General features: G+C 42.1%; 1 protein-coding gene across 2 annotated transcripts in view; it reads right to left on the reverse strand.

Moving 5' to 3' along the window:
• LOC133653341 (inactive dipeptidyl peptidase 10) overlaps nucleotides 1–25215 on the reverse strand; it is a 104065-nt gene that overhangs the window by 56312 nt on the left and 22538 nt on the right. For both annotated transcript variants that reach the window (XM_062052515.1, XM_062052514.1), the window contains exons 2-5: nucleotides 11024–11138; nucleotides 8997–9092; nucleotides 7355–7449; nucleotides 1875–1946 (exon numbers count right to left, since the gene is read on the reverse strand). In XM_062052515.1, the coding sequence (XP_061908499.1) occupies nucleotides 1875–1946; nucleotides 7355–7449; nucleotides 8997–9092; nucleotides 11024–11138 (378 nt within the window). The remainder of the gene's footprint in view (nucleotides 1–1874; nucleotides 1947–7354; nucleotides 7450–8996; nucleotides 9093–11023; nucleotides 11139–25215) is intronic.

Genomic DNA, 25215 nt, shown 5'->3' on the forward strand with positions numbered 1-25215 from the left:
CCTTCAAAAATAAGGACATTTCAATGTCACCCCAAACTTTTGAACGGTAGTGTATGTTGCCATCCAAGCAACGTTATCATGGACGCCCCTGCTTATTTCAGCAAGACAATGCCAAGCCACGTGTTACAACAGCGTGGCGTCGTAGTAAAAGAGTGCGGGTACTAGACTGGCCTGCCTGTAGTCCAGACATTGAAAATGTGTGGTGCAAATACGAAAACTATGCAAAGCCAAAGCCATTTATCAACAACACCCAGAAACGAGTTTGTCTAATAATAACAATAATAATGGATTAGATTTACATGGCGCTTTTCTAGACACTCAAAGTGCTTTACAGAGAAGTGATAACCTATCATTCATTTGTACAACTCATTCATTCATCATTCATTCACCGGTGTGAGCGGCACCGGGGGCAAGGGTGAAGTGTCCTGCCCAAGGACACAACGGCAGGGATTTTTGGATGGTAACCTGCAACCCTCAGGTTTCTGGCACGGCCGCTCTACCCACTACGCCAGGGGTCGGCAACCCAAAATGTTGAAAGAGCCACATTGGACCAAAAATACAAAAACAAATCTGTCTGGAGCCGCAAAAAAATTAAAAGCCATATTACATACAGATAGTGTGTCATGAGATATAAATTGAATTAAGATGACTTAAAGGAAACTAAATGACCTCAAATATAGCTACAAATGAGGCATAATGATGCAATATGTACATATAGCTAGCCTAAATAGCGTGTTAGCATTGATTAGCTTGCAGTCACGCACTGACCAAATATGTCTGACTAGCACTCCACACAAGTCAATAACATCAACAAAACTCACCTTTGTGCCTTCACGCACAACGTTAAAAGTTTGGTGGACAGAATGAGACAGAAAAAGAAGTGGCATAAAACACGTCCTAGAAAGTCGGAGAAAGTTATACTTGTAAGCAAACTACGGTGAGTTCAAGGACCGCCAAAATTAGTAGGACAAAAACGGCGCTCGCCAAATACTCGAATCAGTGAAGCATGTTTAATATAAACAGTGTGATTTATAACAATTAGGGAGGTTTGTGTCATGTTTGTCCTCCTACGGAAACCATATTAAAACAAAAACGTTTTTTATTTCCTCATCTTTTTCCATTTTTCATACATTTTCAAAAAAGCTCCTGAGAGCCACTAGGGCGGCGCTAAAGAGCCGCATGCGGCTCTAGAGCCGCGGGTTGCCGACCCCTGCACTATGCCATACCGCCCCGTCTAAGATGCAAAGTGGAAAAAGTATCCCTCAGTTTGGGACCTGGAAAAAGGTTGAAGACCCCTGCACCCAGTTCAAGTCTGCTCTGGCAGCTCCTTTTGCATTCATCAAAACGAGGAGCACTTTGATGTTGTGTTTATTATCAAGCTCCCTAATCTCTTTGACTACAGAAAGCAGCCTTTTCTGCTGGCACACTTTTATTGTGAACATGGAACTTCAATAATGGATCGGCACAGTCGGCTCGTTATGTTCCCACACAGACGCGGAACGCCAAAGAATAGCAGAAAGAAAGGAAGAGAGACTCGGATTGTAATGAAAAAAGGCCAAAGACCTTCTGTCATGTGTGACATCACGGCTAGGAGGAAAGTGCCGGAGCGAGTCTTTTAAGCAAACATCAGCTGCCAGTCAATTCACGGTCAACCATTTTCAACCCGTTTCACGCCTCGCCATCTTTCCATCTCTTTTATCGGCCGCCCCTCGACCCTCTTCTATCCTCTCATCCTCCCGCTCTTTAAATATTCAGATCCCGTGGCGATACCCCAGAACCGCTCGCCATCGCTTTTATCGAGCGGTGAGCTTCCATTGTTTGCGCCGCTAACGGCCGGCCCGCCATATTTGGGCAAATAAATCAGGTGAACTTACCGCTCGAATGTCGTAGGCCAGGAGCACGGCGCTCTTGTCCGCGGACACTTGGAATCTGGTGGCGCTCAGTTCCTGGGGAAGAAAAAAATGGTAAATAGGTTATACTTGTTGTCAGAATAATTGCATAGAAGCTTTCACACAACTTCTGTGTTACATTGAGTAGAAGAAAAAAGCTGTATTTCATCTTATCAAGCAAAAAAGGCTTGTAAAACTCCACTGTGTGCGATGGGATGCGACACGGAGGAGTCGGTTTCTTTGATCTGTTGACAGCCACAGCGAGATCTTGTCCTGACCCGAGATCTACAAAGCGCAGAGGAAGCAAGACCTGGCACCTTTTCTTTGAACTGTTTATGACCGAGTGCAACAGCTGTTGATGACCACCTCCCCTTAGGAGTAATAGTAATTAGTAATCATTTACGTTTTCATTGTGAGTCTTAAATGTTTAGTTTAGATTCCTTTGTGTGTCTCAGTCTCTGTTTCTGTTTTTTTTTGTTTCTCCACTCGGGCTGCGCCCCGGGCTGATGTAACAGTTGGTTGGGGGGCGCAAAATAAATGAAAATAACATAACATAACATAACATAACACTCATTCACACACTGATGGCGGGAGCCACCACGCAAGGCCCTAACCGCGACCCATCAGGAGCAAGGGTGAAGTGTCTCGCTCAAGGACACAACGGACGTGACAGCCCTTTGAGACACTTGTGATTTAGGGCTCTATAAATAAACATTGATTGATTGATTGATTGACTAGTTTGGTAGAAGGTGGGGGTCGAACCAGGAACCCTCAGGTTGCTGGCACGGCCACTCTCCCAACCGTGCCACACCGTCCCTAAGAAAAAAGCTGTATTTCATCTTATCAAGCAAAAAAGGCTTGTAAAACTCCACTGTGTGCGATGGGATGCGACACGGAGGAGTCGGTTTCTTTGATCTGTTGACAGCCACAGCGAGATCTTGTCCTGTCCCGAGATCTACAAAGCGCAGAGGAAGCAAGACCTGGCACCTTTTCTTTGAACTGTTTATGACCGAGTGCAACAGCTGTTGATGACCACCTCCCCTTAGGAGTAATAGTAATTAGTAATAATTTACGTTTTCTTTGTGAGTCTTAAATGTTTAGTTTATAGATTCCTTTGTGTGTCTCAGTCTCTGTTTCTGTTTTTTTTGTTTCTCCACTCGGGCTGATGTAACAGTTGGTTGGGGGGCGCAAAATAAATGAAAATAACATAACATAACATAACATAACATAACATAACACTCATTCACACACTGATGGCGGGAGCCACCACGCAAGGCCCTAACCGCGACCCATCAGGAGCAAGGGTGAAGTGTCTCGCTCAAGGACACAACGGACGTGACAGCCCTTTGAGACACTTGTGATTTAGGGCTATATAAATAAACATTGATCGATTGATTGATTGACTAGTTTGGTAGAAGGTGGGGGTCGAACCAGGAACCCTCAGGTTGCTGGCACGGCCACTCTCCCAACCGTGCCACACCGTCCCTAAGAAAAAAGCTGTATTTCATCTTATCAAGCAAAAAAGGCTTGTAAAACTCCACTGTGTGCGATGGTTTCTTTCTTTTCTTTGATCTGTTGACAGCCACAGCGAGATCTTGTCCTGACCCGAGATCTACAAATCCGGAGAGGAAGCAGGACCTGACACCGCTCCAGGCACCTTTTCTTTGAACTGTTTATGGCCGAGTGCAACAGCTGTTTATGACCACCTCCCCTTAGAAGCAGCTGTGTAATATAATGTAATGTAATCAGGAAATGCCCAAATAAAGGAGGAGGCGTGGCACTCCCTCGTCAAAACGTGGGACGACACTGTACAAGGGTACAGGTCTATGCGCTCTCATCATGAGCTAAAGTGAATCCTGTCTCTGTTTGAATTCTTTGCTTCTTGTCTTGTCTAATAGATGTGAATCTGACATTTGTATAGCGCTTTTCTACCTTCAAGGTACCCAAAGCGCTTTGACGCTATTTCCACATTCACCCACACACACACATTCACACACTGATGGCGGGAGCTGCCATGCAAGGCCCTAACCGCGACCCATCAGGAGCAAGGGTGAAGTGTCTCGCTCAAGGACACAACGGACGTGACTGGTTTGGTAGAAGGTGGGGGTCGAACCAAGAACCTTTAGGTTGCTGGCACGGCCACTCTCCCAACCGTGCCACGCCATCCCTAAGAAAAAAGCTGTATTTCATCTTATCAAGCAAAAAAGGCTTGTAAAACTCCACTGTGTGCGATGGGATGCGACACGGAGGAGTCGGTTTCTTTGATCTATTGACAGCCACAGCGAGATCTTGCCCTGACCCGAGATCTAAAAAATCCGGAGAGGAAGCAGGACCAGACACCGCTCCAGGCAACTGTTTATGACCGAGTGCAACAGCTGTTGATGACCACCTCCCCTTAGTAGAAGCTGCGTAATGTAATGTAATGAAGATTTTTCACGTGGGGTTTTTCCCATGGAGGAAAGAAAGGACAACACAGTGAAATAGAGATCATGTCACGTCCGCAAACGGATCGAGTCTTCGGAATGGCGAGAACCAAATCGTCATTTATGAGAGGTTTTTGTTTTACACACGTGCAGACACAGCGTCGGCAGAAAATGAGTCCAGGTCAAAGGAGATGTCGCCGCTAGGGTTGTCTCGATACCAAAATGTCTTTCCATACTTTGATACTTATCTCAATAAAGGGGACCACAAAAAATGTCATTATTGTCTTTATTTGAACAAAAAATGTTAGTGTACATGAAATATATGTTTATTATTGTAATTTAGTCCTTAAATAAAATAGTGAACATACTAGACAACTTGTCTTTTAGTAGTAAGTAAACAAACAAAGACCCGAGAACTACAAAGCGGAGAGAAAGCAGGATCTGCCCAGGTTCCAGGCACCTCTTCCTTGAACTGTTTTACGACCTTTTCTGTGAACTGTTTACGACCTTTTCTTTTAACTGTTCTGTACTCAAAGGCGATGGCCGTTTACGACCCCCGCCCCTTAGAAACAGCTGTTGCCATGTAATCAGGGAAAATCCAAATAAAAGAGGAGGCGTACAATCTTTCGCCAGAGCGTGTTAGAGACACTGTGCAAGGGTACAGTGTCCAGGCGTCTCTCCTCAATTGAGCCAAATGTAATTCTGTCTCTGTTTAATTCCTTGCTTCTTGTCTTGTTCAATAGATGTCGTCAGTGTTTGAACCTGACATCTTCTAATGCCCCTTTTGTATGAAAAAAGATCAAAAATAGACCATTCATCTGCAGTGCGCTTTATAATCCGGTGCGCCCCATAGTCCGGAAAATACGGTATATTAAATATGTATTTCTAAATGTTGTTTTTTTTCATCCACAATTATGCGACATGTGTTTTTGCGTCCAAAAGTCGCCATCTCAGATGTTTTAATGAGCTCTTCCACAGCGGCCATGTTGACAAACAGTAGCAATGACATTAATTAGGCGTGTAGTGTTGTCTATTAGTGTTGCGATGGAGACATTAGGATGGCAGCACCCTCTGCTCTCCACTTTGCAGTCGTTTTTAGGGCAAACCTCGGCGCTCGCCATAATCCCAACACACTTCATCTTGAGCATGACAACAGCAGCTTGCACTGACCCACATACCGTGCTCGTGTGTGTGTGTGTGTGTGTGTGTGTGTGTGTGTGTGTGTGTGTGTGTGTGTGTGTGTGTGTGTGTGCGTGTGTGTGGTACGCTCGATAAAGATTCTCTTTGAAAACGACAGAGCGGCTGGAAAATGAGCTGCACGCTCCGGCAAAATATTTGATGCCGTGAAATTCCTGGGTGTGACGCTAACACCTGAATGATGTGGAGTTACTGCAGCGTGTGGTGGAAGCAGAGTGTCCGCTTCACCCGCGAGGCATGGGACACACCATCTTAAAGTGTGGCCCCACAGCCATTTTTTTAAGAGGCCTGCAGCACGTATTGTATACAAACCCCAAGAGCAGTGACGTTGTCACGTTGTGTAAATGGTAAATAAAAAGAGAATGCAATGATTTGCAAATCCTTTTCAACTTATGTTCAATTGAATGCACGTCTGGGAACTGAGGAGACACATTTTTTAAGCTTTTTTTAGGTGGAATTATTCCCCATTCTTGCTTGATGTACAGCTTAAGTTGTTCAACAGTCCGAGGTCTCAGTTGTGGTATTTTAGGATTCATAATGCGCCACACATTTTCAATGAGAGACAGGTCTGGACTACATGCAGGCCAGTCTAGTACCCGCACTCTTTTACTATGAAGCCACGCTGATGTAACACGTGGCTTGGCATTGTCTTGCTGAAATAAGCAGGGGCGTCCATGACAACGTTGCTTGGATGGCAACATATGTTGCTCCAAAAGCTGTATGTACCTTTCAGCATTAATGGTGCCTTCACAGATGTGTAAGTTACCCATGTCTTGGCCACTAATACACCCCCATACCATCACACATGCTGCCTTTTACACTTTGCGCCTATAACAATTCGGATGGTTCTTTTCCTCTTTGGTCCGGAGGACACGACGTCCACAATTTCCAAAAACAATTTGAAATGTGGACTCGTCAGACCACAGAACACTTTTCCACTTTGTATCAGTCCATCTTAGATGAGCTCGGGCCCAGCGAAGCCGACGGCGTTTCTGGGTGTTGTTGATAAATGGTTTTCGCCTTGCATAGGAGAGTTTTAACTTGCACTTACAGATATAGCGACCAACTGTAGTTACTGACCGTGGGTTTCTGAAGTGTTTCTGAGCCCATGTGGTGATATCCTTTACACACTGATGTCGCTTGTTGATGCAGTACAGCCTGAGGGATGGAAGGTCACGGGCTTAGCTGCTTACGTGCAGTGATTTCTCCAGATTCTCTGAACCCTTTGATGATATTACGGAGCGTAGATGGTGGAATCCCTAAATTCCTTGCAATAGCTGGTTGAGAAAGGTTTTTCTTAAACTGTTCAACAATTTGCTCAGGCATTTGTTGACAAAGTGGTGACCCTCGCCCCGTCCTTGTTTGTGAATGACTGAGCATTTCATGGAATCTACTTTTATACCCAATCATGGCACCCACCTGTTCCCAATTTGCCTGTTCACCTGTGGGATGTTCCAAATAAGTGTTTGATGAGCATTCCTCAACTTTATCAGTATTTATTGCCACCTTTCCCAACTTCTTTGTCACGTGTTGCTGCCATCAAATTCTAAAGTTAATGATTATTTGCACAAAAAAAAAAGTTTATCAGTTTGAACATCAAATATGTTGTCTTTGTAGCATATTCAACTGAATATGGGTTGAAAATTATTTGCAAATCATTGTATTCCGTTTATATTTACATCTAACACAATTTCCCAACTCATATGGAAACGGGGTTTGTATATATATATATATATCTCTATATATATATATATATATATAGATATATATATATATATATATATATATAGAGATATATATATATAACATGATATTACACACAGTACAGACCATGAAATCACCCACCAGTGAGGTGTTGTCCAGCAGGATGGTGGTCAGGTTGTTGTTGAAGTCAAAGGTCAGGATGTGACCCTCTCGGGTGCGGAGAGCCACCTCGTTATCTGCCATTGGTAAACAGCAGCCATTGGTAAACCGAGATTGGGAAGAAAAAGTTGGTCATTACGTTGTGTCACCATTAGGAATGTCACCATATTCCAAAAATTCACATCACAGTTATCATGAGCAAAATTATTCCTGTTATCATTATTATTATTATTACACTATTCTTGATTGTGCTGAAAAAGTAGGTTAAAACTGATTTTTTTTTACATCCGGCTTTATTTAAAAACAAATAAACAACAGACACACAATAAATCTTTATATTTATCTCTCTGTCCTCATTCAATAGTAAAGAGGCAGTGTCTTGTGTTTATGTTAGCATTTAAGATAGCTGGGGATTAGCGTGCTAGTGGCCAGCTAGCGATTAGCAGCGCGTTTTCCGAATTTGACTTTTTACCTTCTTCCTAAACGATAAGACGCAAAGACTTAAGTCAACATGACCATTGTCTTTGAAGTTAAACTTCCGTGCAGCGCTCGCAATTGGTTGACGGCGCGATGCGCACCCTGAACTCTGTTGTAAAATGTGTCTTTCTACATTCTGTTTTTATTCCGTTTTACTTTCTCACTGGCACTCATGGAGGGCGGACGCTCCCCTTTCCTCTCCCTTATCTCTCCTGCTTGCTTCTTTGTCTTGTCAATACTGTAAATTTAAAAAAAAAAAAGCTCTGTTTTTTTTACAATAAAAACTGAGCTGGCGGTTCTTTTTAACTGTACAATATATGGTTGTTGTTTTTACAGTGTGTTACTGTAAATGGGAAAGCAGTACCACATTTTTTAACGGTAAAAAAAATTGGCAGCTCAGTTGCCAGAATTTAAAAAAAAACAGTGTTACTGTTTTTCCATTTACAGTAGTATATTGTAAGAACCATTGTGACTTTTACTGTAAATTTCTGACGCCCGAGCTGCCCTTTTTTTCCCTTAAAAAACCCATTTACTGTATATTTTGCCATAATATTCTGGTGACTTAGTCGCCAAGTTTTTACTATGAAAAATCCAGATGATGTAAGTAAAAATACATGCAAAATAATCAAATACAGAAGAAAATTCATATATTAATCACATGTGGCTCTCAATAAAAACAAGTTTGACACCCCTGCTATAGGCACATTTTTGCGTGTGCTATCAGGTTTGCACGTGTTTTGGTACACGCAAGCCTTCGGTAGATCAGGCCCGTAATCGTCGCACCGCACTGGAATGCCTGGTAGAAAAGTGAGTGTGGGGGGGCGTGGCCTGTGGACCTGCAGCGAAGCGGGGTGTTTTAGGAATCGGCTTCGAGATTAGTGACAGGTGCGTAGATGACACAGCTGTGAGTGTTTGTCTGATCCACCTGCCGCTCTGTTAAAGGCGGCAGTCGGGAAGGAGAGGAGGTTGTTGATGGAGGAGAACGAGCGAGAGAAACTTTAACATGGCTGAAAAGCACAACTTATTGCAAAATAAATCATCGTTCGCAAAGATGAACACGGCTGTCATGTCCGTCATTGGTGGTCCAGGGAACCCGGAGGAGCAAGACCTCCACAGTGAGATAAATAAAGAATATTCCGCTTCTTACCGCTCAGCCAGGCCACGCTGGGGTCGTGAACTTTGAACTCCTCTCCCTCCAGGTCGTCCACGGTGAAAAGGGAGTGGCGCAACAAGAGAGATTCATCTTTGAAGGGGAAACAGAAGAAGATGTGACTTGATGGGAAGGATTCATGAGGACCCCAATTTGACCCTGGAACAGATTGTTTGTACAAAAGCCCCAAAGCAGTGAAGTTGTCCCGTTGTGTAAATGGTAAATAAAAGGAGAATACAACAAATCCTTTTCAACTTATATTCAATTGAATAGACTGCAAAGACAAGATACTTAATGTTGGAACTGGTATTATTTTTTGCAAATATTAGCTCAATTGTAATTTAATGCCTGCAACCTTTTTTCAAAAAAGCTGGCACGAGTGGCAAAAAAGACTGAGAAAGTTGAGGAATGCTCATCAAAGACTTATTTGGTGAACAGGCAAATTGGGAACAGGTGGGTGCCATGATTGGGTATAAAAGTAGATTCCATGAAATGCTCAGTCATTCACAAACAAGGACGGGGCGAGGGTCACCACTTTGTCAACAAATGCGTGAGCAAATTGTTAAAGAACAACATTTCTCAACCAGCTATTGCAAGGAATTTAGGGATTCACCATCTACGCTCCGTAACATCATCAAAAGATTCAGAGAATCTGGAGAAATTACTGCACATAAGCCATGATATTACACACCTTCGATCCCTCAGGCGGTACTGCATCAAAAAGCGACATCAGTGTGTAAAGGATATCACCACATGGGCCCAGGAACACTTCAGAAAACCACTGTCGGTAACTACAGTTGGTCGCTACATCTGTAAGTGCAAGTTAAACTCTACTATGCAAAGCCAACGCCATTTATCAACAACACCCAGAAACGCCGCCGGCTTCGCTGGGCTTGAGCTCATCTAAGATGGACTGATGCAAAGTGGAAAAGTGTTCTGTGGTCTGACGAGTCCACATTTCACATTGTTTTTTGGAAACTGTGGATGTTGTGTCCTCCGGACCAAAGAGGAAAAAAACCATCCGGATTGTTCTAGGCACAAAGTGTAAAAGGCAGCATGTGTGATGGTATGGGGGTGTATTAGTGCCCAAGACATGGGTAACTTACACATCTGTGAAGGCACCATTAATGCTGAAAGGTACATGCAGCTTTTGCCATCCAAGCAATGTTATCATGGACGCCCCTGCTTATTTCAACAGCATGGCTTTGTAGTAAAAGAGTGCGGGTACTAGACTGGCCTGCCTGTACTCCAGACCTGTCTCCCATTGAAAATATGAAGGCTAACCCAGAACTTGTGGAACTCACTCCCGGGGATGAAATTTTGACCTTTTTCGGTATTTTTCCACATTTCAACCTGTTTGCATTTTTCTTCCCAGGTCACCTGTGAGTCATCCTGGGGGGTATTTTTGACATGCTTCTCATTTTGGCTCTTCCCAGAACTTGTGGAACTCACTCCCTGGGATGAAATTTTGAACTTTTTCGGTATTTTTCCACATTTTAACCTAATTGTATTTTTCTTCCCGGGTCGCCTGTGAGTCATCCCGGGGGGTATTTTTGACATTCTTCTCATTTTGGCTCTTCCCAGAACTTTTTATTTTTATTTTATTTTATTTTATTTTTATTTTTTTAAATTTTATTTTAAATACAATGTAGCACTTTGAGGTTGTTTGCTCAATGTAAAGTGCTTTTTACAAATACAATCTATTATTATTATTATTATTATTATTATTATTATCAAGCAAGATTGGGAAATAATTCTACTTCAAAAATGTGTCTCCTCAGTTCCCAAACCTTTACTGAGTGTTGTTAAAAGGAAAGGCCATGTAACACAGTGGTAAAAATGCCCCCCTGACAACTTTTTTGCAATGTTTTGCTGCCATTAAATTCTAAGTTCATTATTATTTCTCAGTGTGTACATGAAATATCTTGTCTTTGCAGTCTATTCAATTGAATATAAATTGAAAAAGATTTGTTGTATTCTCTTTTTATTTCCCATTTACACAACGTCCTGAGTCACCTCCTTACCAGGGGTGAGCATGACGACGGAGAGAATGACCAACGACATGACGGCCAGGATCACCATCACGGCGATCCCGATGCCCTTCCAGTTCCGGGGGGGACCGTCGGTGCCGCCCAGCTCCTGTCCAGGCAACACAACCAAACACAGAAAGGAGAAAGTGAGGAACAAAAGAGCTTTTCCTCCCAAGCACTCCCACGTCCGCACTCCCACTCTTCAGTTTTGTCAGCGCCGTCGATTTCAATTACGCGCCACTTGATTTCATTTATCTGACTGATGGTAGAGTGGAGCTGCTGGAAGATGCCAAGAGGAGTTTTAGAGGAAAGTGGATTTATGGAACACTTTGAAGCAATTGCTGGGATTATTATGTGTGAATACTCAAGTCTCTAGCACACTTTTCTGATACTTATCAACTGAGCAAGTGGAGAGGATCTACCTCATTCATATACATCATTTATATTGATTTATTTATGGAAGAGAGGTTTGTTAACAAGATAAATGTGTTTAGTGATAATACAAACATGTTTAACCTTCCTTTGTGTCATGAAGACAAGAATATAAGTTGGTTTTTTACCTGATTCTGATGACCTTTTTTGGTATTTTTCCACATTTGAACGTGTTTGCATTTTTCTTCCGCCTGTGAGTCATCCCGGGGGGTATTTTTGACATGCTTCTCATTTTGGCTCTTCCCAGGACTTGTGGAACTCACTCCCTGGGAGGGAATTTTGACAATTTTTCCACATTTTGAACTTTTTTGGTATTTTTCCACATTTTAACCTGTTTGCATTTTTCTTCCCGGGTCGCCTGTGAGTCATCCCGGGGGGTATTTTTGACATGCTTCTCATTTTGGCTCTTCCCAGGACTTGTGGAACTCACTCCCTGGGAGGGAATTTTGACCATTTTTCCACATTTTGACCTTTTTTGGTATTTTTCCATATTTTAACCTGTTTGCATTTTTCTTCCCGGGTCGCCTGTGAGTCATCCCGGGGGGTATTTTTGACATGCTTCTCATTTTGGCTCTTCCCAGGACTTGTGGAACTCACTCCCTGGGAGGGAATTTTGACCATTTTTCCACATTTTGACCTTTTTTGGTATTTTTCCACATTTTAACGTGTTTGCATTTTTCTTCCCGGGTCGCCTGTGAGTCATCCCGGGGGGTATTTTTGACATGCTTCTCATTTTGGCTCTTCCCAGGACTTGTGGAACTCACTCCCTGGGAGGGAATTTTGACTATTTGTCCACATTTTGACCTTTTTTTGGTATTTTTCCATATTTTAACCTGTTTGCATTTTTCTTCCCGGGTCGCCTGTGAGTCATCCCGGGGGGTATTTTTGACATGCTTCTCATTTTGGCTCTTCCCAGGACTTGTGGAACTCACTCTCTGAGAGGGAATTTTGACTATTTTTCCACATTTTGACCTTTTTTGGTATTTTTCCACATTTTAACCTGTTTGCATTTTTCTTCCCGGGTCGCCTGTGAGTCGTCCCGGGGGGTATTTTTGACATGCTTCTCATTTTGGCTCTTCCCAGGACTTGTGGAACTCACTCCCTGGGAGGGAATTTTGACCATTTTTCCACATTTTGACCTTTTTTGGTATTTTTCCACATTTTAACCTGTTTGCATTTTTCTTCCCGGGTCGCCTGTGAGTCATCCCAGAGGGTATTTTTGACATGCTTCTCATTTTGGCTCTTCCCAGGACTTGTGGAACTCACTCCCTGAGAGGGAATTTTGACTATTTTTCCACATTTTGACCTTTTTTTGGTATTTTTCCATATTTTAACCTGTTTGCATTTTTCTTCCCGGGTCACCTGTGAGTCATCCCGGGGGGTATTTTTGACATGCTTCTCATTTTGGCTCTTCCCAGGACTTGTGGAACTCACTCCCTGAGAGGGAATTTTGAAAATTGTTCCACATTTTGACCTTTTTTGGTATTTTTCCACATTTTAACCTGTTTGCATTTTTCTTCCCGGGTCGCCTGTGAGTCATCCCGGGGGGTATTTTTGACATGCTTCTCATTTTGGCTCTTCCCAGGACTTGTGGAACTCACTCCCTGGGAGGGAATTTTGACCATTTTTCCACATTTTGACCTTTTTTGGTATTTTTCCATATTTTAACCTGTTTGCATTTTTCTTCCCGGGTCGCCTGTGAGTCATCCCGGGGGGTATTTTTGACATGCTTCTCATTTTGGCTCTTCCCAGGACTTGTGGAACTCACTCCCTGGGAGGGAATTTTGACCATTTTTCCACATTTTGACCTTTTTTGGTATTTTTCCACATTTTAACGTGTTTGCATTTTTCTTCCCGGGTCGCCTGTGAGTCATCCCGGGGGGTATTTTTGACATGCTTCTCATTTTGGCTCTTCCCAGGACTTGTGGAACTCACTCCCTGGGAGGGAATTTTGACTATTTGTCCACATTTTGACCTTTTTTTGGTATTTTTCCATATTTTAACCTGTTTGCATTTTTCTTCCCGGGTCGCCTGTGAGTCATCCCGGGGGGTATTTTTGACATGCTTCTCATTTTGGCTCTTCCCAGGACTTGTGGAACTCACTCTCTGAGAGGGAATTTTGACTATTTTTCCACATTTTGACCTTTTTTGGTATTTTTCCACATTTTAACCTGTTTGCATTTTTCTTCCCGGGTCGCCTGTGAGTCGTCCCGGGGGGTATTTTTGACATGCTTCTCATTTTGGCTCTTCCCAGGACTTGTGGAACTCACTCCCTGGGAGGGAATTTTGACCATTTTTCCACATTTTGACCTTTTTTGGTATTTTTCCACATTTTAACCTGTTTGCATTTTTCTTCCCGGGTCGCCTGTGAGTCATCCCAGAGGGTATTTTTGACATGCTTCTCATTTTGGCTCTTCCCAGGACTTGTGGAACTCACTCCCTGAGAGGGAATTTTGACTATTTTTCCACATTTTGACCTTTTTTTGGTATTTTTCCATATTTTAACCTGTTTGCATTTTTCTTCCCGGGTCACCTGTGAGTCATCCCGGGGGGTATTTTTGACATGCTTCTCATTTTGGCTCTTCCCAGGACTTGTGGAACTCACTCCCTGGGAGGGAATTTTGACCATTTGTCCACATTTTTACCTTTTTTGGTATTTTTCCACTTTTAACCTGTTTGCATTTTTCTTCCCGGGTCGCCTGTGAGTCATCCCGGGGGGTATTTTTGACATGCTTCTCATTTTGGCTCTTCCCAGGACTTGTGGAACTCACTCCCTGAGAGGGAATTTTGACTATTTTTCCACATTTTGACCTTTTTTTGGTATTTTTCCATATTTTAACCTGTTTGCATTTTTCTTCCCGGGTCACCTGTGAGTCATCCCGGGGGGTATTTTTGACATGCTTCTCATTTTGGCTCTTCCCAGGACTTGTGGAACTCACTCCCTGGGAGGGAATTTTGACCATTTGTCCACATTTTTACCTTTTTTGGTATTTTTCCACTTTTAACCTGTTTGCATTTTTCTTCCCGGGTCGCCTGTGAGTCATCCCGGGGGGTATTTTTGACATGCTTCTCATTTTGGCTCTTCCCAGGACTTGTGGAACTCACTCCCTGAGAGGGAATTTTGAAAATTGTTCCACATTTTGACCTTTTTTGGTATTTTTCCACATTTTAACCTGTTTGCATTTTTCTTCCCGGGTCGCCTGTGAGTCATCCCGGGGGGTATTATTGACATGCTTCTCATTTTGGCTCTTCCCAGGGCTTGTGGAACTCACTCCCTGAGAGGGAATTTTGACTATTTTTCCACATTTTGACCTTTTTTTGGTATTTTTCCATATTTTAACCTGTTTGCATTTTTCTTCCCGGGTCACCTGTGAGTCATCCCGGGGGGTATTATTGACATGCTTCTCATTTTGTCTCTTCCCAGGACTTGTGGAACTCACTCCCTGAGAGGGAATTTTGAAAATTGTTCCACATTTTGACCTTTTTTGTTTTTTTTCCCACATTTTAACCTGTTTGCATTTTTCTTCCCGGGTCGCCTGTGAGTCATCCCGGGGGGTATTTTTGACATGCTTCTCATTTTGGCTCTTCCCAGGACTTGTGGAACTCACTCCCTGGGAGGGAATTTTGACTATTTGTCCACATTTTGACCTTTTTTTGGTATTTTTCCATATTTTAACCTGTTTGCATTTTTCTTCCCGGGTCGCCTGTGAGTCATCCCGGGGGGTATTTTTGACATGCTTCTCATTTTGGCTCTTCCCAGGACTTGTGGAACTCACTCTCTGAGAGGGAATTTTGACTATTTTTCCACATTTTGACCTTTTTTGGTATTTTTCCACATTTTAACCTGTTTGCATTTTTCTTCCCGGGTCGCCTGTGAGTCGTCCCGGGGGGTATTTTTGACATGCTTCTCATTTTGGCTCTTCCCAGGACTTGTGGAACTCACTCCCTGGGAGGGAATTTTGACCATTTTTCCACATTTTGACCTTTTTTGGTATTTTTCCACATTTTAACCTGTTTGCATTTTTCTTCCCGGGTCGCCTGTGAGTCATCCCAGAGGGTATTTTTGACATGCTTCTCATTTTGGCTCTTCCCAGGACTTGTGGAACTCACTCCCTGAGAGGGAATTTTGACTATTTTTCCACATTTTGACCTTTTTTTGGTATTTTTCCATATTTTAACCTGTTTGCATTTTTCTTCCCGGGTCACCTGTGAGTCATCCCGGGGGGTATTTTTGACATGCTTCTCATTTTGGCTCTTCCCAGGACTTGTGGAACTCACTCCCTGGGAGGGAATTTTGACCATTTGTCCACATTTTTACCTTTTTTGGTATTTTTCCACTTTTAACCTGTTTGCATTTTTCTTCCCGGGTCGCCTGTGAGTCATCCCGGGGGGTATTTTTGACATGCTTCTCATTTTGGCTCTTCCCAGGACTTGTGGAACTCACTCCCTGAGAGGGAATTTTGAAAATTGTTCCACATTTTGACCTTTTTTGGTATTTTTCCACATTTTAACCTGTTTGCATTTTTCTTCCCGGGTCGCCTGTGAGTCATCCCGGGGGGTATTATTGACATGCTTCTCATTTTGGCTCTTCCCAGGGCTTGTGGAACTCACTCCCTGAGAGGGAATTTTGACTATTTTTCCACATTTTGACCTTTTTTTGGTATTTTTCCATATTTTAACCTGTTTGCATTTTTCTTCCCGGGTCACCTGTGAGTCATCCCGGGGGGTATTATTGACATGCTTCTCATTTTGTCTCTTCCCAGGACTTGTGGAACTCACTCCCTGAGAGGGAATTTTGAAAATTGTTCCACATTTTGACCTTTTTTGTTTTTTTTCCCACATTTTAACCTGTTTGCATTTTTCTTCCCGGGTCGCCTGTGAGTCATCCCGGGGGGTATTTTTGACATGCTTCTCATTTTGGCTCTTCCCAGGACTTGTGGAACTCACTCCCTGAGAGGGAATTTTGACTATTTTTCCACATTTTGACCTTTTTTTGGTATTTTTCCATATTTTAACCTGTTTGCATTTTTCTTCCCGGGTCACCTGTGAGTCATCCCGGGGGGTATTATTGACATGCTTCTCATTTTGGCTCTTCCCAGGACTTGTGGAACTCACTCCCTGGGAGGGAAGTTTGACCATTTTTCCACATTTTGAACTTTTTTGGTATTTTTCCACATTTTAACCTGTTTGCATTTTTCTTCCCGGGTCGCCTGTGAGTCATCCCAGAGGGTATTTTTGACATGCTTCTCATTTTGGCTCTTCCCAGGACTTGTGGAACTCACTCCCTGGGAAGGAATTTTGACCATTTTTCCACATTTTGACCTTTTTTGGTATTTTTCCACATTTTAACCTGTTTGCATTTTTTTTCCCGGGTCGCCTGTGAGTCATCCCGGGGGGTATTTTTGACATGCTTCTCATTTTGGCTCTTCCCAGGACTTGTGGAACTCACTCCCTGGGAGGGAATTTTGACCATTTTTCCACATTTTGACCTTTTTTGGTATTTTTCCACATTTTAACCTGTTTGCATTTTTCTTCCCGGGTCGCCTGTGAGTCATCCCAGAGGGTATTTTTGACATGCTTCTCATTTTGGCTCTTCCCAGGACTTGTGGAACTCACTCCCTGGGAGGGAATTTTGACCATTTTTCCACATTTTGACCTTTTTTGGTATTTTTCCACATTTTAACCTGTTTGCATTTTTCTTCCCGGGACACCTGTGAGTAATCCGGGGGGGTATTTTTGACATGCTTCTCATTTTGTCTCTTCCCAGGACTTGTGGAACTCACTCCCTGAGAGGGAATTTTGAAAATTGTTCCACATTTTGACCTTTTTTTTTTTTTTCCCACATTTTAACCTGTTTGCATTTTTCTTCCCGGGTCGCCTGTGAGTCATCCCGGGGGGTATTTTTGACATGCTTCTCATTTTGGCTCTTCCCAGGACTTGTGGAACTCACTCCCTGGGAGGGAATTTTGACCATTTGTCCACATTTTTACCTTTTTTGGTATTTTTCCACATTTTAACCTGTTTGCATTTTTCTTCCCGGGTCGCCTGTGAGTCATCCCAGAGGGTATTTTTGACATGCTTCTCATTTTGGCTCTTCCCAGGACTTGTGGAACTCACTCCCTGGGAGGGAATTTTGACCATTTTTCCACATTTTGACCTTTTTTGGTATTTTTCCACATTTTAACCTGTTTGCATTTTTCTTCCCGGGTCACCTGTGAGTAATCCGGGGGGGTATTTTTGACATGCTTCTCATTTTGTCTCTTCCCAGGACTTGTGGAACTCACTCCCTGGGAGAGAATTTTGACAATTTTTCCACATTTTGGCCCGTTTTTGCCTTTTTCTTCCCAGCTCCCCTGTGAGTCGTCCCGGGGGGGATTTTTGACATGTTTCTCATTTTGGCTCTTCCCAGGACTCGTGGAACTCACTCCCTGGGATGAAATTTTGACCATTTTTCCACATTTTGGCCCGTTTTTGCCTTTTTCTTCCCAGCTCCCCTGTGAGTCGTCCCGGGGGGTATTTTTGACATGCTTCTCATTTGTAAATGTAAATAATGGATCCCATATTCCAATATATGACTCATTATTATCTCAACTAAATGCAGTAGACGTTTTTTGATCACATGATCATTTGTGAACAACTATGTTGCGCCACGGCAGCGGAGCCAATGTTGTAGCAGCTGCAAGGAGCAAAGTGCTGAGTCAGCAATAAGAGCGCTGACGACTTGAAAGTAAACAAGAGTACAACAAGTGCAACACACATGACGTTGCGACATTTTAAAGTGCATTTTTACATGGCTAAACTGCAATCAAACCGTTGGTTGATTTCCAAAAGAGCCCAAATGTGTTGTACAGAATGTAATACTTTTGTTAATCATTTGCATTGCATGAGAAAGTGGAAAGAAATGGTCAAAACAGAACCAATATTGTCATGACACTGATGAGTTAATGATAAAGAACAGTTTTTTTTCTAGCTAGGAAATGACAGCTCTAGCTGCAATATAGCGATTAGCGGCGCCAACTGATAGCTCGCAATCAATAATAATAATAGTAATAGATTGTATTCATTAAAAAGCACTTTAGATTGAGCAAACAACCTCAAAGTGCTACAGTGTATTAAAAAAAAAATTAAAAGATAATAATAAAAATAAATAAAAATAAAAACCAGAACTAGCACGCATAAATCTAAAAAAAGGCTTTTTTAAAAAGAAGGGTTTTTAAGCCTTTTTTTTAAAGCATCCACAGTCTGTGGTGCCCTCAGGTGGTCAGGGAGAGCATTCCAGAGACTGGGAAAGCCCAGTCTCCCATTGTTCAATCATCTCGCTAACTTCCTTCTCCAAGAAATGAGTAGTATCACCAGTCTGTGAGTTGATCCAATTGTGGTAATTATTCATTGTTTTTAATGTCGAAAGGAAATGCGGGGGAAACAGGAACCAGGATACCAGGAAAACTGGAGACAGCAAACAATCCTCGAGCCCTGACTGGATGGCGAGGCAGGCATAAATAGCAGCCAGCTGACTGACACCAGGTGTGGCTAGGCTGACAACCAGCAGCAGGTGAGGGGGAAACAGCGCTCAGGGAGACAAGCCGGAAATGAAACCAAAAATAAGAGCGCTGACAGGAAATAAACACAAACACAGGAAAACCCAAATATGACTGTAGAGGTTGCCCTCTATTGGGTTCTTCAGACCACCATACACTGCCAGGAGAGCCCGGAATTCTGGGTACTATAACACTGTTTTATTTTCCTCAAATGGTGCAAAGTCTTTTGCTTTTCAGCAAAGTGTCTTTTCTGCGTCTGTGTCTCTCAGCAGCACCTCCAACTCCAACTACTCGTCTCGTCACGGCTGCTGCTAATAAAGGCAATTAGATAACAAGGCCCACCTGGGTCATCTACGCACCTGTCGCTGTCTTCGAGGCCGGTCCTGGCACACCCCGTTCCGCTGCAGGCCCGCAGGCCACACCCCCCTCCACAATGACCAAACTGTAGGTGACAAGCCTGACATATACGACAAGCGTAACATAGCAATTTTACATCACCAACATTTTAAAGCGCATGAAGAGCTAGATAAAGATGCTGACCACTCGTCATAATTCAAATGCAGCTACCATATTGTGGAGGTCATTTTAAAAAACAACAACAGTAGGTTGCCTACAGCCACAGCAGTTAATGGCAACGTTTTTGGAGCCGGCTCTAATTAGGGACCTGCTTGTTTTGTTTTGTTTTTGTCGGCCCCGCAAGCGGCGACTAGTTTATGAGTTTATTATCGTGGCTTCTGTAGTAGATTAAGGTCATTTATTCTAATGACCTGATTGAAGAGAGCGGTCTCTAAATGAGCCACTGAAGCTTGGATTTATGTTCTTTATCTCCACAAAGCTTGCGGTTTAAACAGCTGGCCAGTCGCCATCGCTCACAGTTACACACAACGTGGCCGGCGGGCGCTTCAATCAAACATGGCGTCCGCGCCGCTTGATGCCCTCGCCGCTTGGTGCCAGGAGCGTGGGCGGCAGGGGAGCCAAACAGATGGCGGCCCCTCCCAGCTCTGCGGGGGCACGCCGGCTATTTCAGCATCACCGTGTAAATAGTCTCCAATATTGGCCGCCTGTGCATGTCACACTTCATAAACATAAAATGATCTCATAAAGCCACTTGAGAACGACCTTTTATTATTACCACGCTTAGTCAGCAAAAGTGCCGGTGAAAAGCCGCCGTTCTCTCCGCTGTTACTTTACTGTTCTTGTATAAAAAGGCATTTTTGCAGAGCCCAGGGGGAGGAAGTTGACAAAGCAATTTCCCGGCAGTTAAGGTACTCGTTTCCAGAGGTGGGACCAAGTCATTGCTTTGCAAGTCACAAGTAAGTCTCAAGTCTTTGCCCTCAAGTCTCGAGTCAAGTCCCGAGTCAAGACAGGCAAGTCCCGAGTCAAGTCCAAAGTCAAGACTGGAAAGTCTCAAGTCAAGTCCCAAGTCCTGCATTTTGAATTTCGAGTCCTTTCAAGTCCTTTTAACCACAGACTAATATATTTACACGGATTGTGTATGCTTTTAAAACGCTGTATTTATTTATTAAAACAAGTGCATTTGAAATTGCAGGAAAAAAAATAGTGCTGACATTGCACTTCATAATAGCACTATTATCCAGTCATTTTAAACATTCCTTTACAGAATAAACACATTTGAAAAAACAAGTGCAACTGTACTTATTTGCACAAAAGTGTTAACAATGTATTTCCATGGCATATTGCATTGTAACTAGTTCCACAGCAGTTTCTATCCTGTTCTTACCTGATCTCATCTCATACTGTATGTGTGTTGATGTGTGCGTACACATGAAAAACATAACAAAAACATGAACAACACAATGAACAGAGTTGTAATTTTTAGATGTCAGGGCCCTATGCAATATGTTCACATATTCTTAATATAGTATACATTTTAACTGACCTTTATTTGACTATGTTTGTCTTTTTGTAGGTGGCTAAAATACGCGGTGCTGCTGACCGCCGTCTAACGTTACGTTACTGTGTGTGATACATTGAGTAACGTAACGTTATGTATAGGTACCTCATGCAACCCTGCTTAAAAATAATCACTTGACAAAAAGTATGAATAAGGTAGCGAACTGCAGTGGACGCAACAGATTGCCGTGTTTGCAATGACGTTATAACCATAGACATCTTATAAGTAGACGCAGCATTGGCTGCTGTAACACGAGCAATTTGGCCGCCATCTTGAAGTGGTGATGAGGAGCCGGCGAACAGCCTAAACTGACAGTTGACAGGTAGAAAACAAAGATGGTGTTCAGCGTTTTCCTACTCATATGAGCGGACTGTTGAAAATAGGAATCGGGTGATTACTTTTCACAAGTAAGATTTAACATTAATGTACTATTGGTTGTATTTTATGAAAATAATATTACCACAGAGTTGAGAAGGAGCAAAGATCTTTAATATTTGTATGTGAAAATCACAAATAAATCTTCTGGGGGAGGATGACGCCCCTACAGGGGTTTGGTTTACAAACTTTCAGCCCCACCTAAAACAAAATTCACCAGCCGCCACAGATTATGATGCATTCTCATTTTAGGCAAAATATAAGACAATACTTTCTTAACAGTATAATTGTAACCAGGTATAAGTCTTCAAGTAACAATATTCAAAAACTAACATTGTTGAGTAGAATTTTGTAGAATTGCATTTTGTTAGTTGCTGTCGTACATGGATCCATGCCACTGGATCAAGGCCCCCCTCTGCCAAGGACCGTGTGGTGGCTGCAGGCGCATCAGTCTCCCCACGCTAAAAGACGTCACGCGCAGGCGTCCTCCCGAATGGGAACCTATCCATTCTGAGGACAGTCATACTCGACTACGAGTGACTGCCGATGATGATGACAGGGCTATTCAACTACATTGTTCTGGGAGGCGCATTTCCAGAGAGCTAAGGAGAGCTGACTTTTCCCTTTCCTATTATTCTTATTCCGTATATTCCTGGACATTTTTGGTCGATTTTAGTTCAACATTGTTGGGTGAGAAAAAATAGCCATCATATGCAAAACACAACTCTACATGCGGGAGAAGTGGAGGATTGTGTGCCCGGTGTTTCGGTTTCTATCAAGTTTTGGCATTATATGAAGTAATATTATTATGTGTTGTCTACCTTGTACTTTTTTTTGTGTCATTGCCTGAAATAAATGAATAAACGGAAAAAAACAAGTTAAACCGGATAACATCTCGGAGAAGCTTTCCGCTGTGCATTGCGAAATTATGACGCATTTGAGCACCAGGAGCAAATAAGCATCGGAATGTATCTACTCGCTCTAACCCAAAAATCCCAAACTGCATTTTGAATGATCTAGCAAACACATTTTTCTTCCAATGGCTAACAACTTAAAAAAAAATGAAAAGGGTGCATTTTGTTAGTTGCTGTCGTACAGATGGCTGCTGATTGGCAGTCGTACAAGTAGCAACATTTAAATAAAGCTCTGCATTATACTCCAAACGCAATCTTGTTTAGTTAGTCAAAGGTTAGCGAGGATAAACAATCAGATTTCAATGGCCTTTAGACCTGTGAGGATGAGATATTTTTAAGTGTTCTTTTTATAATCCATAGTCATGTTTAAAGCGGCTAGTATTTTCTCATGTAGTGCGTCTTCTCGTGACCTCCTTGCTTTTATCTCATGTCCGCCTAGTAAACTCTTTGTTTTGTCTTAAGGGCTCCTGTTTGTCGGCTCACAGAGCTGTTTTGGCCAGTTCCTCTGAAGAAGCAGCAGTGCTCCTTTCTGGGCGAGAGGGGCTGTTTTCGCTCTTTTTGTTTGGATTTAGACCTCTTCTTGCTGGTGCTATTGTCGCGTTGTAAGGGCTGGTCTCCTGAAGCTTTAGTAAAACTTGGCCAAGTACCCTTCTGTCTCTGGGGTCCTTTTTACTCAACATATATGTAGGGATGATGTTTGATAAGAAATTATCGAGTTTGAGCCTATTATCGAATCCTCTTATCGAACCGATTCCTTATCGATTCTCTTATCGAGTCCAGATAAGTTGTTGTATACGGAAAAAAACCCACAATATTTGGTTTAACAAAAGCTCACTTTTATTATACAAGAAAAAAATAAAATCTAATAAATAAATAAATATTGACTGTTACACCCCTAAAAAAATAAAATAAAATAAATAAATATTGACTGTTGTTACCCAAAGTATATTAAGTGGGATTTTTCAGAAAAACAAATATAAATAGTAACAAAAAAACAACCTGTCTCTGTGATCACTATAGGTGTATAAATAATAATATAGTGTTAAATAAAATCAGTCCCTTGGGCACAAAACTGAAAATAATACAGCTCTCCAAAAAGTGCACTTCTGCAGCTATTGGAACATTCTAACTACAGCTATTACTCGGGAAAAGCCTGACCTTGCTGACCAAGGACTGACAGCAGTGTCCGCGTCACCTGCTGTTGCGAGACTGTCTAGACCTAAGAGACATGTTCAGCCACCTAAGAGGCTGATTGAGAGTTGTTAAGAACCCTTGGTTGTTTCGAGTTGTTTAAAAAAAAAAAAAAAGTGTTGACATAACTGTTTGTTATGATGCTTTGACATGTTTGCACTTTATTTCTTTATTGAAAGAAAATTCTATGAAGAGAAAAGTTGTTTGCAAATGTGGTTACAATGCTAAAAAATGAAAAGTTAAAGCTAAAAAAAGAAATACACTTTATTGAGTTAACATTATTTCTTCATAGGGGCAAAGATGTGATGTTATGAGCTAGGAAATATAACAACTACACTACCCAGCATGCAACGGGAGTGACGAGCATGCGCGGTAGCCCCGAAAAGTGTTTGTACCCTGCTCAAATCTCTCAGTAAAGTTATTCATTGGATTATAGCTTTTGTTTTGAACTTTATTACACCTTGGAGTGCTTTTTCCGGTCCATTGTTTTTCCTGCTTTCCCTATCTGTGCCTAATGCATACTTGCCAACCCTCCCGTTTTTAGCGGGAGACTCCCGGTATTCAGCGCCTCTCCCGATAACCTCCCGGCAGAAATTGTCTCCCGACAAACTCCCGGTATTCAGCCGGAGGCTACGCCCCCTCCAGCTCAATGCGGACCTGAGTGGGGACAGCCTGTTCTCACGTCCGCTTTCCCACAATATAAACAGCTTGCCTGCCCAATGACGTCATAACTGTAGAATGATCGAGGGCGAGTTCTTGGTTTCTTATGTGGGTTTATTGTTAGGCAGTTTCATTAACGTCCTCCCAGCTCGGTAACAACACACAACAACAGCAGTCACGTTTAGTCTACCGTAAAGCAGTTTGTCTGCCGTAAACAGCAATGTTGTGACACTCTTAAACAGGACAATACTGCCATCTACTGGATAGCCTCCAGAACACTGAAATTCAAGTATTTCTTTTATTTATATGTATAATAAAAAAAATATATATATATATATATATATATATATATATATATATATATATATATATATATATATAGCTAGAATTCACTGAAAGTCAAGTATTTCATATATATGTATATATATATACACTACCGTTCAAAAGTTTGGGGTCACATTGAAATGTCCTTATTTTCAATGAAGATAACTTCAAACTAGTCTTAACTTTAAAGAAATACACTCTATACATTGCTAATGTGGTAAATGACTATTCTAGCTGCAAATGTCTGGTTTTTGGTGCAATATCTACATAGGTGTATAGAGGCCCATATCCAGCAACTATCACTTCAGTGTCCTAATGGTACAATGTGTTTGCTCATTGGCTCAGAAGGCTAATTGATGATTAGAAAACCCTTGTGCAATCATGTTCACACATCTGAAAACAGTTTAGCTCGTTACAGAAGCTACAAAACGGACCTTCCTTTGAGCAGATTGAGTTTCTGGAGCATCACATTTGTGGGGTCAATTAAACGCTTAAAATGGCCAGAAAAAGAGAACTTTCATCTGAAACTTGAGTCTATTCTTGTTCTTAGAAATGAAGGCTATTCCACAAAATTGTTTGGGTGACCCCAAACTTTTGAACGGTAGTGTATATATATATATATATATATATATATATATATATATATATATATATATATATATATATATATATATATATATATATATATATATATATATATATATATATATATATATATATATATATATGAAATACTTGAGTTGGTGAATTCTAGCTTAAATATATTCCCCTCTTAACCACGCCCCCAACCACGCTCCAAGCCCACCTCCGACTACGCCCCCCCAACCCCGACCCCCC

The sequence above is a fragment of the Entelurus aequoreus genome, linkage group LG07 (assembly GCF_033978785.1).
Source record: "Entelurus aequoreus isolate RoL-2023_Sb linkage group LG07, RoL_Eaeq_v1.1, whole genome shotgun sequence".
Classification (NCBI taxonomy): Eukaryota; Metazoa; Chordata; class Actinopteri; order Syngnathiformes; family Syngnathidae; genus Entelurus; species Entelurus aequoreus.